The 13,581-nt window shown below is 38.4% G+C and overlaps 1 protein-coding gene across 2 annotated transcripts; it reads left to right on the forward strand.

Moving 5' to 3' along the window:
* Positions 1-280: 280 nt before the first annotated feature.
* Positions 281-13,501, forward strand: LOC106177178 (beta-1,4-galactosyltransferase 4). Of its 2 annotated transcripts, none has more exons than XM_013559881.2 (9): positions 281-367; positions 8,148-8,419; positions 8,741-8,979; positions 9,357-9,550; positions 9,833-9,955; positions 10,878-10,985; positions 11,795-11,948; positions 12,384-12,440; positions 12,906-13,501. In XM_013559881.2, exons 2-9 carry the CDS (start codon positions 8,176-8,178, stop codon positions 12,912-12,914), a joined length of 1,128 nt encoding a protein of 375 aa, XP_013415335.1. In that variant the 5' UTR covers positions 281-367; positions 8,148-8,175; the 3' UTR covers positions 12,915-13,501. The 2 variants fall into 2 exon arrangements, with proteins under 2 accessions (XP_013415335.1, XP_086854287.1); XM_086998161.1 differs by lacking the exon at positions 281-367 and adding an exon at positions 5,718-6,088.
* Positions 13,502-13,581: the final 80 nt, after the last annotated feature.

Raw genomic sequence — 13,581 nt, forward strand, 5'->3', positions numbered from 1 at the left:
TATAAAGTAAATTTGCCACTGAAAATACCCCTTTTGAGGATTGGCTAAAATGAATTATCATACTGAATACGGCACATACTTTTCAGATGGAAACCGGTTGCCTAGAGAAGTGAGAAGTTATGATTCTTAATCGGTCGGGACGATTTATATGGACTGTAACATTGTTTTCAGAAAAAAAAAATAATGCGTTCCTTTCAGAGAAGAAAGTTGCCTAGCATTTGAGAGGTTTCGACCCAGAAGATTTATATGAACTATAGCATTCTTTTAAGAAAAAAGGTTGCCTAGCTAGAATTTCGGAAGTTAGGATTCGTTTTCAGTGAAGGTGATTTCCACAGACTGTTACCAGTGAACTTGGTAAGACGACACTGTAAGTACCTGTATCAATGTTGTATCAATGCAGTCTGTTATTATGATTTCTTATTTTCTTCTATATTTCATCTTCGAAATATGGAACGCCACGTGCTAGTGGAATGTAAAGTCACATACGTGTTAATACCATGGTTTCGCATGGCAAGTTGTATCCTTTTAGAGCACTGTTTATTGCTACAGCGTTTTACGTACAGACACAGATCTATGTGTTTAACACAGGGCCGGTGTAACGTGACAGAGAGCCCCCCAAGAGAGAGAGCCCGCTTCCCATTCATTTGTACAGGTGAGCCTCGCCCTAGATTTTGACCCACAAAGGTCAGACTAACCCTAACCATTATAACTGTATGGAGGGCGGACCTTCTGTTACACGGATCCTCAGTGACGGTACACCGGATCCAGGATTATTTGAAGGGGGGGGGTCCGTGGATGCAAAGCTGCCCCCCCCCCCGTGAAGGGCCCCGAAAAAATTTGGTATTTTAGAGGTCGAATGGTGCCATTTGGTACGGTTTAGAACTATGATTCAGCTAGTCAAACTTCTAATTTCAAGAGGAGACCATTGGTGCGATTATTTTTCAGAAATCGAAGGGGGGGGGGGCAGGACCCCCCCTGACACCCCCTCTAAATCCGCCACTGAAACAAATAGCATGAAAATGTTTTTACCTTACAGAACTAATGAATATTCATAAAATACAAGTCAAGTTCGAAAATCAGCCTGATCGCACCATTTTCTAAATGTTATGCTGTTTATTCGCTTTTTTCGGCATATCTAATCCAATTTTATACAAATAAAATGAAAACCATTTTACCTTTCGTCTACAGAACTGATAAATGTTTGTGAAATACAGGTCGAGTTCGAGAATCAGCCTGATAGCTAGTGATATTGTATTGTAGTCTACACAGTAGTAGTGTTATTATTTTGTAGTCTGGTTTATTATTTTGTAGTTGTTATATTTAAGTCAAGTGTTATCAAATTGCAGTTTGTTGTTATATATTGTATTATAGTCTAGTGTTAGTATATTGTAGTCTAGTGTTATATATTGTATTATAGTCTAGTGATATGATATTGTAGTCTAGTGTTATATATTGTATCATAGTCAAGTGATAGGATATTGCAGTCTAGTGTTATATATTGTATTATAGTCTAGTGATAGGATATTGCAGTCTGGTGTTATATATTGTATTATAGTCTAGGGATAGGATATTGTAGTCTAGTGTTATATATTGTGTTATAGTCTAGTGATAGGATATTGTAGTCTAGTGTTATATATTGTATTATAGTCTAGTGATAGGATATTGTAGTCTAGTGTTATATATTGTGTTATAGTCTAGTGATAGGATATTGTAGTCTAGTGTTATATATTGTATTATAGTCTAGTGATAGGATATTGCAGTCTAGTGTTATATATTGTATTATAGTCTAGTGATAGGACATTGCAGTCTAGTGTTATATATTGTATTATAGTTTAGTGTTAGGACATTGTAGTCTAGTGTTATATATTGTATTATAGTCTAGTGATAGGATATTGCAGTCTAGTGTTATATATTGTATTATAGTCTAGTGATAGGACATTGCAGTCTAGTGTTATTTATTGTATTATAGTTTAGTGTTAGGATATTGTAGTCTAGTGTTATATATTGTATTATAGTCTAGTGATATGATATTGTAGTCTAGTGTTATATATTGTATTATAGTCAAGTGATAGGATGTTGTAGTCTAGTGTTATATATTGTATTATAGTCTAGTGATAGAATATTGCAGTCTAGTGTTATATATTGTATTATAGTCTAGTGATAGGATATTGCAGTCTAGTGTTATATATTGTATTATAGTCTAGTGTTAGTATATTGCAGTCTTGTGTTATATATTGTATTATAGTCTAGTGATAGGATATTGTAGTCTGGTGTTAGATATCTATTATAGTCTAGTGATAGGATATTGTAGCCTAGTGTTATATATTGTATTATAGTCTAATGTTAGTATATTGTAGTCTAGTGTTATATATTGTATTATAGTCTAGTGATAGGATATTGTAGTCTAGTGTTATATATTGTATTATAGTCTAGTGATAGGATATTGTAGTCTAGTGTTATATATTGTATTATAGTCTAGTGTTAGGATATTGCAGTCTAGTGTTATATATTGTATTATAGTCTAGTGATAGGATATTGTAGTCTAGTGTTATATATTGTATTATAGTCTAGTGTTAGGATATTGCAGTCTAGTGTTATATATTGTATTATAGTCTAGTGTTAGTATATTGTAGTCTAGTGTTATATATTGTATTATAGTCTAGTGTTAGGATATTGTAGTCTAGTGTTATATTGTAGTATAGTGCATCTTACCAACAAACAGGTTGTCATTGTAATTATGAAATCCGTGCTTGGAATCGGGTTTCAATGCCGCTCCTCCCCGTCATTGGTTGCCATTTAAGGTTAAAACATATTAGAAAACTATTTAGTCTAAGAGTTTTTGCCAGTTCACTAACCAGACGCACGATTGGAATGCATAATCTGTACTGTTTGTCGTTCACGCTTGACAAACTACGGCATATTCAAGCTTTTCATAATCAAATAAAGAAACAATTAAGCCAATCAACGGACATCATCTAACTGTATTTATTTACATGCAGTTCCAGCTGAGAGTTGGCGTGTTGCTGATCAGATAACTCTTATAAGACAAGACCGAACCTGCCACATGCCATTTGACGATCTCCACACTAACAGAAACTATTTAGTTTCTTTGGGAAAACCTCTTTTACATGTTGGAATGTTCTTTTTCTGATTTCTAATTGCAACAGGTAATATCTTCCGCCGTGAATCCATTTTGATTGAAAACATTATGCTAACGACAATTACACAGTGACTTTATTTTTGAAGTAGGACAGTGCCGGATTTTTTTTTTTTTTTTTTTTTTTTGGGGGGGGGGTGTCAGGGGGGTCCTCATAAAAAAAATCACACTAATGGTCCAGTCTGAAAATTAGAATTTAGATAAGCTGAATCATACATGGAGAATCATACAATCAAACTGTACCTAAAGGCTGGATCACACTGCGCTGGCAACCTTTTTGCAACTACAATATTTGGCGGTCGCTTTCGATCACTCTGCAAGCTAATTAAGAAGCTATGGCCAATTTTGTTCAGCAAACAGTCGCAAACCGGTTGTCACAGGGTTGCAGTATGGTATGGTATCTGCAACCTCTAATAGACCATCTTCAAGTTAAAGGTTACCAGTCGCACACCATTTGCCAAACGATAATCAACCTGTCTGCAACCACTTGGTGATTGAAAACCGGTTGCAGGACTGTAGCAATCGCTTGTCAACTGGTAGCAGCAAGGTTGCACAGAATATATATGTTGCCAACTTGTGACAGTAGCTGCTTTCTCATAAATTCCCCTCTCAATAGACAAAAATGCCAACAAATGCAATTTAAGTTTTCTTTTTCTAAAATATTATAATGTATTATCTTGATATTTAGAAGGCATACATGACAAATTATGAATAAAGTCTTTGTCCAAGCAGACCACCATCCTACGCCTATTTTATTGCGGTCGCTTGCAACCTTCCTGCGACATATTTTCGAGTGCCTGCGATCGGTTAAAAACCTGTTAGCGACCAAGAGACTAAAGAGCGTCAATCGACCATGCAGTTACAACTGCAACCTTCTACCGACCTTCTGACAACCAAGTAGAGACCGATAGGCAACCTTTAGGATACCGATATTTTCCATCTTTAGACGCACTGGTTGTCGGTGCACAAAAAAATGACTTTCATGTGTCAACGATCACAGGCGACCTGTTAGCAACCTTATGCGAACGCTTTAAAAGAGCTGGCAACCTCCTTGCGACTGAGGTTGCCAAAAGGTTGCCAAAAGGTTGCAAGTGCAGTGTGACCCAGGCTTAAGGGCACCGTTCGCCCTCTAAATTACCAAACGTTTTCGGGACCCTTCAGCGGGCCCCGAGCACCACGCCAAGCAGGGGGTTGAGGCTCAGCTTTGAACCTCCCCCCTTTCAAATAATCCTGGATCCGCCCCTAGGATGAACAATGGATGGATGTAGGATGAACAATGTTTTTGTTTACAGAGGAAGAGTAGGAGTCCATGATACTATAATTTTGGTGAAAGCTGATGTCTAGGTTACATATATCCATCTGCCATTTCAAGTGTGCACTTTATATAAAATATATAAAAAAAACCATTCTATATGAATAAATAAGCGTTATGAGGGCATGCTTTTAACGACGATAAAATTGTTAAATGGGCCACATAATCTCTTCAGCGGGGTTTCAAATTGGGAATTATACTGGAGATGTACACATGTAGTTGTACGTTTCATGTGCAAATGAAGTTTGAGGACAGGAGAGGTGATTGACCAATACACAGGACAGATACGGTACCTTTAAAGATACTCAAGTATTTAGGAAAAGCTTTATACACTTGTTTCATTCCACACCAAGAGAAGGAGGACACGGTATAAGACAAAAGGCGAAGTTGAGTTCAGGCAAGGCGACCTTTGAAATGCTCTTGCACTAGTGCCTGTGGTCCACGTGTGCTGCATCCGGCTTGAGGACCACACAGATCTACGTCTAGGTCGCTTGAAGAACGATGAAGAACGACAGGGCTACACAAAGCTATAATTATGCAAAATAAGAAACAAGGGAATAAATGACAAATGATGTAGATGAATAAAATAATAAGTTACCTAGTTTGCATAATGTTTCTTGCACACCTCTTTGTGCCCAGCTCCAGTTAAATCTAGCCTTCTGCATGTTGCTTTTCGTTCGTTTGAGGAGTCCTTTTAGGTAATGCAGGTCAATAAAATAATTCCAATTATTGTGAATTTTTTTAAAATTAATTCGTCAACTTTTTCTTGCAAATTGATAACAATTAGCCCGATCTTACGAGAACCCCAGACCTACGCCAGCACGTACGTCAAAGAGAATCTTGGCAGGAGCGCCCAATCGTCGATGTTATACTGGTACTTTGCGTGTTTGAGATACAGCCTCTCATTCAACACTGCAGCCTTCCGTGCACACTGAACAGAGGAAATTCTGATTGGAGCGTATTCACTGAAACACAGGGCTATTGTCTTACGTGCCAACCCCTTGCTCGGATCGAACCCGGACATCTCCGGTACAGGTGGGTTATTATACTGTGATTCATGTAGCTGTATCCTTGGGGTAAGTCTTGCTGCTTGGCGTTTACAATCTGAGACAGCTGACAGGTCATTATGAGAAAACTGCCTTTAGGGAAAAAATTATTTTGCATTATGTGTCCTCTATAAATGTCATCAGTAAAGGGTTCCTGATCGTTGGTTGTTGTTGTTGACTTCCTACTTGTCCATTAGGACAAGAAGGACAATATTCCCTGCACAAATTGAGAAAGAAAAGAAATTGTTTTTTGAGGGGGTGAGGTGGTATAAATGCCCCCTTGATACCCGCCAGATATGGTGTGTCTGGTTAGACTGTTTATAAGGTTTGCAGAAGGTGAAGGACACTGGTAATATCCAAATTTCACCACAGAGAACCTTGGCAGGAGCGCCCAATCGTCGATGTTATACTGGTACTTTGCGTGTTTGAGATACAGCCTCTCATTCAACACTGCAGCCTTCCGTGCACACTGAACAGAGGAAATTCTGATTGGAGCGTATTCACTGAAACACAGGGCTATTGTCTTACGTGCCAACCCCTTGCTCGGATCGAACCCGGACATCTCCGGTACAGGTGGGTTATTATACTGTGATTCATGTAGCTGTATCCTTGGGGTAAGTCTTGCTGCTTGGCGTTTACAATCTGAGACAGCTGACAGGTCATTATGAGAAAACTGCCTTTAGGGAAAAAATCATTTTGCATTATGTGTCCTCTATAAATGTCATCAGTAAAGGGTTCCTGATCGTTGGTTGTTGTTGTTGACTTCCTACTTGTCCATTAGGACAAGAAGGACAATATTCCCTGCACAAATTGAGAAAGAAAAGAAATTGTTTTTTGAGGGGGTGAGGTGGTATAAATGCCCCCTTGATACCCGCCAGATATGGTGTGTCTGGTTAGACTGTTTATAAGGTTTGCAGAAGGTGAAGGACACTGGTAATATCCAAATGTCACCACAGAGTGACCGCAACTGGTGTCTTTATTTGCTGCCCAGGAATTTGAACCGTGCAACGTATTGGGTTTGCATTGGCCGCGTAATTTGCAGGTTGAGGTTAGAAAAATAACTGTTCAAAGAAAGTTTCAGGAACGCTGCAGGAATTAACACCAGGGTTGCCAGGAGGAAACCACTTATCACCCTGATAAACAAACAAAAAAGGGTGACGCAAGAACCATTGCATGGACTGTAGACCAGGGCATTTTGTATTTTCTGATTAGACCATATTCACCAGTTGAAAACCTGTGGAATGAGATTGGAAATCAAGTGGTAATGGATCGCCCCTTTACCAGGAACGCTCTAATCCAAAATGCGATTAGAGCCCGGGCCAACCTAGTCCGCAGATCTATGTTCAAAAGGAGGGTGGCCTTAGTGAGATCACGTGGCTATCATACAAAATATTTTAACTGACATAATAACATGGGTTCTGCAAAGAAAAAGCATTGTTCTGTTAACCTGTAGTAAAGACAAAAACTTGACAAAACCAGTTTTAAATAAAATATTAATTGAAAAACCTAGCAAAACCACTCGTTGTTCACCTTCAAGCAAACTGGTGCAATACGTTTGTAGTTGTATTCCTGTGACATAGCGACCATATTAGATTTTCTGAAAATACCCAAGGTTCATGTCAGTTGCTTCCCACAAACATATTTATGGGAAACAAGGATATGGAAAACACTTAGAAACAGACATTATTTGATAGTGGACAATGCATCTTTCGAATTGGCATTAATTGCAATCTAGTGCATACTACTAATGTGCATTACTATTGATGCGGTCCTATTGGATTTTTTCAACACGTTTTCTCCCTGCCGGATATGTATTATATAGGTCATAATATATATTATATGTCATAGAAAACACCGAGAAAAAAGTTTATTTAATTTGATAAAAATCAATATAAGTACGTACACATCTTCACAAAATTCCATAAATTGGCAGCCTTAGTGGATTTTTTTGACCAAACTGGAAATTTTCATAGGGCTTTGACTCTCATTTGGTTTGGAATATAATAATGTTAACCACAAGCAATATATTTAAAATATGCATTCATCCGCTGTCTCAAGATTATGCGCCTGATTTCGTTAAATTTTGCATTAATTATATGAAAACTCACTATGGGCTGTACGGCCCCGCATGTTAACTTTCGATATTATTTATGGCAATGATTTTAAAGTGCAAACTTTTAATCATTACTTCAAGACTTTTAAGCTTAAGAATTTGATCTCCATTAAGTTATCCATCATCTGCGATGAAGAAAGGGGTGCAGTCAAATCACACGTCCCCAGAAGCCTTACTCTGAATCGTGCTACTTCGATAGGGTGGATTTTAATTAGGGCAAGAGTGGAACAGACCTGCCCTGAGTGTCAGGGCACTATATAGCTAGCTTGCTCACTATTCATATCTTTTCATAGGGTAGCTTTACAGTATTGCTGATATGGGTTATATATGAAATCAAGATCGAGCTGGCAATACTGAAATCTAGAATCAAGGGTAAACAGATCACCCCCTCCCATTCTATCTTAGCAGATCTCGAAATTTCCATCAAGCTCTCTGAAGTTACAAATCGTCTCTTTGGCCTTTGCGTGATCATTTTGAGAATTGTTGGACGCAGCTGCAGTCATTTCCTATTTTTATTAGGCAATAAGGTTGGGGAAGAGTCTTTTCAATGGACGGCGGAGAGGGACGGACTGGGAGGGCAGGGAAAGGCAGCGGAAACAAACAGCCACGCTGTGTCAAATGTAGAGACCCAGTGTTCCAAATTACACGCAAACCAAAGGGATTCATGTTTTTTATCGTAGTGGCCTCATCTCTGGTCCTCCTGGCGATGAACATAAACGTAAACATGGACAAACTGCTTTATAAAAAGATTGCTATATTGGAGAACTGCTCAGATGTTATATATGGCCTAGGTGAGAGGATTTACTATGTATTTGTTTTCTATAATTCTTATGTTTATCTTTCCAAAAGATTAATCATATTATATTCCAAGAGACTACCCTGCATTTTTCAACTGCCAACCACTTTTACATATGCAGATTTTTAAATTATTGACTTTTTTAAATTAACATGATTCTGTTTTTCAGAAAAGTCACATATTTTATGCATATTCAGTAAGCACTCATGTCAAATAATTGCCGCCAAACCCCACCAAATGCTACCATAGTGTTTCAAATATCATGAAGTAAAGTAATAGATTTCGTTACATTATTTTCTTCAACAATATATTTTAGCAAGGAGGAGGATGATAAATTTGATTCCGCCAACATGGGCAGAACTCGAGGCCAATTTCTCAAAGACTGGTATCCAACTTGGAGGCCGATGGAAACCAAAAAACTGCACTTCTCGAATCCACGTAGCCATCATTATTCCCTTCCGTGACCGTGACTCACACCTCAGAGTCTTCCTGAACAACATGCATCCATTTTTCCAAAAGCAAGAACTGGACTACCGAATATATATAGTTGAACAGGTAGGCCTGGTAGTGAAGAGTGAAATTTTTGATTTTTCGATTTTCACAAAACTGATATTGTCACCCTAGGGCTGTCTAAGGGCTCATTCCCGATGAAAATATTGTTTTGCGTAGATCGATCCAACTCCTTGGGGACTCTGGCTGAATGCAATCAGATTAACATACCAGAAAAGTTGGTGATTATTCAAGTACGTTGGGAACAAGAGGAGGCGTGTTAATCTGCTAATCTGACTGCATTCAGCGAGAGTCCCCGCGGTGTTGGATCGTAGTTTTATTGGGCATGTGCCCTAATTGTGATTGTCTGATTTGGTTCTATAAACTTTACAACTCAATTAAATAAATATAGCTTTTCATTTTACTTTTGTCTTTATTTGTAGAAAGCTGGTACTATATTCAATCGTGGTTTGCTACTAAACATCGGGTTTGTTGAGTCAGCTAAAATAGACGGAGACGCGTACGACTGTTTTGCCCTTCATGACGTCGACTTGATAGCAGAGAACGAATGGAACATCTATAACTGCTCAGAAAAAGTGAAGCACATGGCTGCGAATATCAGCAAATTCAAATCCGGGTAAATGTGTGCCAGTTCCTGTTCATGTTGCTGTGGGTGCCTGCGTGCGCGCATGTGTGTGTGTGTGTGTGTGTGTGTGTGTGTGTGTGAGAGAGATAGAGAGAGAGAGAGAGAGAGAGAGAGAGAGAGAGACAGAGGGAGAGGGTGAGAGACAGAGAGGGAGAGAGAAAAGAATTGAGGAGAAGACTTTCACTGGTATGACGCAATAAAAACAAATTATTTCTTTTTTGTACATAGGCCTACAGTTACTTAATTCAGAAATGAGTGTCAATGATATTGCAGGCTAGCTTACGAGAAATACAGCGGAGGAGTGGCTATGTTCACTAAATGGCAATACACTTCTGTGAATGGTTATCCGAACACGTACTTTGGGTGGGGAGGCGAGGACGACGACCTGTATGAGAGGTACCATATATATATATATATATATATATATATATATATATATATATATATATATATAATCAAGGATACGAATAAATTAGACTTATCTCTCCATTTTATTAAAAAATGCCCTACGGCCGTTTCGGCCCTGAGGCCTCGTCAGGGGCGAAAAAAAAATACGCACCAAAGACCAACTAAACATATGTGGAAATATGCCCTTCCATCAAATATAAAATCAAACTTTTAATATAAATTAATGAATAAACGCGTGAATTTTTTTTTTTTTTTTTTTTTTTTTTTTTTTTTTTTTTTTTTTTTTTTGTTTTCGCCCCTGACCAGGCCTCAGGGCCGAAACGGCCGTAGGGCATTTTTTAATGAAATGGAGAGATAAGTCTAATTTATTCGTATCCTTGATTTTATATACTAGCTCCCCACGGGCCGCCACCATGGGTGGAGCACTTTTTCATGGTGTTTTGACTTTATTCTCCGATATGTACCGAGCTTTATTCTTTGTTTTTACTTCAGTATTTGTACATGTGTCGTCATAAAATAGAGCGACGTCACTTTTAGGTGGATTCAACTGACCCAGCTTCTCTCTGCGCTTGTTGGTGACGTCATTGTTATAAAGTATATGTTTCACGCGTTTATTCATTAATTTATATTAAAAGTTTGATTTTATATTTGATGGAAGGACATATTTCCACACATGTTTAGTTGGTCTATGGTGCGTATATTTTTTTATAACGAATACTTGACATATTCGGCTTATTTTCTGACCTGTTCCACCTGGCCAATGCAAATGTCCATCTCAATGAATTCAGAATAGGCGCCACAACATTCTAGGAAGGAGGTCAAAATATGACACCTAAAATAAAGTAAACTTTCCAGAAATCCACCGGAATTCATCAAGCTTGGCATTTATACTTTGTATTATTATTAACAGGATCACCAATAATAACAATGCTGGATTTAGCCGAGTTCCCCTGGATATTGGGCGATATACAATGATTAAACATGAACGGGATAGTGGGAATCCAGTGAATCCGGGAAGGTAAGGTCACGTGTTTAATATGACTGCGCATGCGTACTACATATGTCTGTGTGTATGTGTGTGTGTATTGTGTGTGTGTGTGTGTGTGTGTGAGAGAGAGAGAGAGAGAGAGAGAGAGGATTGCAGTTAGTATTGTTAACTTATATATTTTTTTAATCAATATTGAGACAGGTTACTCTATAGGGTTAATATACTGAATAATCTCGAAATTGCCTTCATTCCTTAACACATTTAGTTAGACTAAGAAACTTCTTGGATTGATTTAAATTACATGTATATTCGACTTTGTCATATTTACTCTCATTCAGACTTGTAGAACATATACGAAGAACTGACGTCGCGGTAGTTTTCAAAAAATCTTGATCCTCCAAATACTTACATTCTCAGGTGCCAACAACAAAAACATAATCCTAATTAAACATGATCATAAACTTTTGAGTCAGACCTAGGAAGGGTGCAGGGTGCAGGGAAGCAGGATGCTACGTGGCCCGAGGAGTCCTTCCCCAGACATATTTTTCTTTGCGCACGTGGTTGCAGACAAAACGAAGTGATTATTGTTGTGTCATACTGGCGAAATGGACAAGGCTGGTTAGAGTGCTATGATACAATTAAACCAGTACCTCTCAAAAGAAAATACCTCTTATGGGAATCCATAGAAACACGATCAAACATTGAGGACACCCTGTCTTTTGATCCCATTTCAAAACATTAATTTTTTAATCCCCCCTCCGGCCCAAAAACATCTTTGTGATAACAGAATAGTATTTATATTTCTTTTGTAGAATGTATTTAATTGATTTTTTTCTAAGGGTGAGGCAACTTCAGTCAAGTTATAAAAGACGGAAGGTGGATGGGCTCAGTGGGTTAAACGGGACTTACACGGTATTGAAGATTGACGAGTTTCTACTGTATACAAGAATATACGTGGATGTTGATCCGATTGCCGTTCTCTCGGCCATACCGGTATGCTTTCACATAAAAAATACTTTAAATATCTTAAATAACTATAGTGTGTCAGACCCCGTTCCCATACCTAGATCGACCTAGCTAAATTGTCTCAGAGGGGATTCTCGCTGAATTGCATTCAGCTTAGGCGGCTCTGATGTCTCGCACGTCTACTAAAGCTGTTAGGGGGTAATAAACTATCGTTTAGCAGCTTGAGTAGACGTGCCAGATATCTAAGCCTCTTAAGCTGAATGCAATTTTCCGAGAATCCCCTCGGAGATGGGTTGATCCTGTTGGATCGATCTAGTTATGGGAACGGGGTCTTAGTTTCATCATACATGTTTGTCTCGCAGAAGGGATAGCTCCTGTGTGGTTACCATATCCTCCTGGTTGTATGAGTGCACAGTATATAAACCAGGTTGCGAGTTAACGTCCGTGCTTTTTCCAATTCAGGTGAATCTTTATGGTGAATGGGAACTAAAACAAATGAGAAAATGGGTCAACAAGACGGTGAGAACTTTCCTTCCATTTAAAACTAGCAAAATTGACTCAAAATTGCTAACGCGTGTGATTTAATAAAGTTCCTTCATGATAAAACTTTAGAGCTTTAAAGACTATTGCTGACTGTTATACCGGCCCTCTATAGCACGGCTTGCTTATACTCATTCGGAACTCACGCGAGATAAAGATTGCCATCGCTAATGGCAAGGTACTGAGCAGTGAGACCAGAATTGCAAACGGTAACATGAACTGTTATGTATTGAAGTATCTGCAAGCATATTCGAAATGTGCTCTTTGAGACGAATACAAACATGTATGCACAACAATTTTACGTGTGTTTCCCTTAATACTTCATGTGCTTCAATTAATACTTCTGGAGCGTGTGAGACCCTGCATGCTCGTGACACGTGTTCCCTTTGAGGCCATATTGTGTTGCCCAAAAGGATTTGAACAAACTTGTCTTCTCAATTTCAGAAATCTTAGCCTAACTAAACCCACTAAACCGAAAATGGTTAAAGCTACGCTGAAAGAAAAAGTCCTGCATAGGACAACAACCGAGGACGTCCGAGTGCTGGCTGAGCCGACATTTTATTAATATATTTGCATTCATATATTAAAAAGGGGGCATCGGCACATGTGTAAAACATCTGCACATGCGCCATGGGTGGATGCTTTTGGTAGGTGACAAGATAACTGTTCAAATATAGTTCTGACGGCTTAAGAAGAGGCAGTAATAAAGTCATGAAAGTATTGCAACATGTTTGATTTTCTATTTCTAAATTTATTTTAAAAAGTGAAATACACTACAATTTGACCACGGAGTCCCCGCTAGTATGAATGCTGCATCTTAAATCATCAAATCGTACATCAACAAGGTGGTTTGAGACCGACTTTATTGAAAATGTGCATCTGTCATAGAAATTATATCAGTGACACAGTGTTTTAACCTAGGACTTTGTTGCGCAATACAATACCTTTTGCTTGCATTTGTTTTAAATATTTTAGTTTGCAATGTTTAAGGATGCGTACAGGGGCATGCCAGAAACATGGATATCTTCTTAAACCACCAAGATGCGCCAACGCGTTGCATATCAGTAAATAAAGCTTATTTTAACAGGTATTCCTTTCGTATCGTTATTTTGTTACGTTT

Source organism: Lingula anatina, chromosome 10 (assembly GCF_051362555.1).
Source record: "Lingula anatina isolate TDL-2025a chromosome 10, LinAna3.0, whole genome shotgun sequence".
NCBI lineage: Eukaryota > Metazoa > Brachiopoda > Lingulata > Lingulida > Lingulidae > Lingula > Lingula anatina.

What these genes read in the sequence shown, in the direction of transcription:
- LOC106177178 (XM_013559881.2), top strand. Translation starts at nt 8,176, where the DNA reads ATGGACGGCGGAGAGGGACGGACTGGGAGGGCAGGGAAAGGCAGCGGA. An exon ending in ATCAGCAAATTCAAATCCGG is followed by an intron (nt 9,551 to 9,832) that starts GTAAATGTGTGC and finishes ATGATATTGCAG; the next exon opens with GCTAGCTTACGAGAAATACA. An exon ending in GACGACGACCTGTATGAGAG is followed by an intron (nt 9,956 to 10,877) that starts GTACCATATATA and finishes TATTATTAACAG; the next exon opens with GATCACCAATAATAACAATG.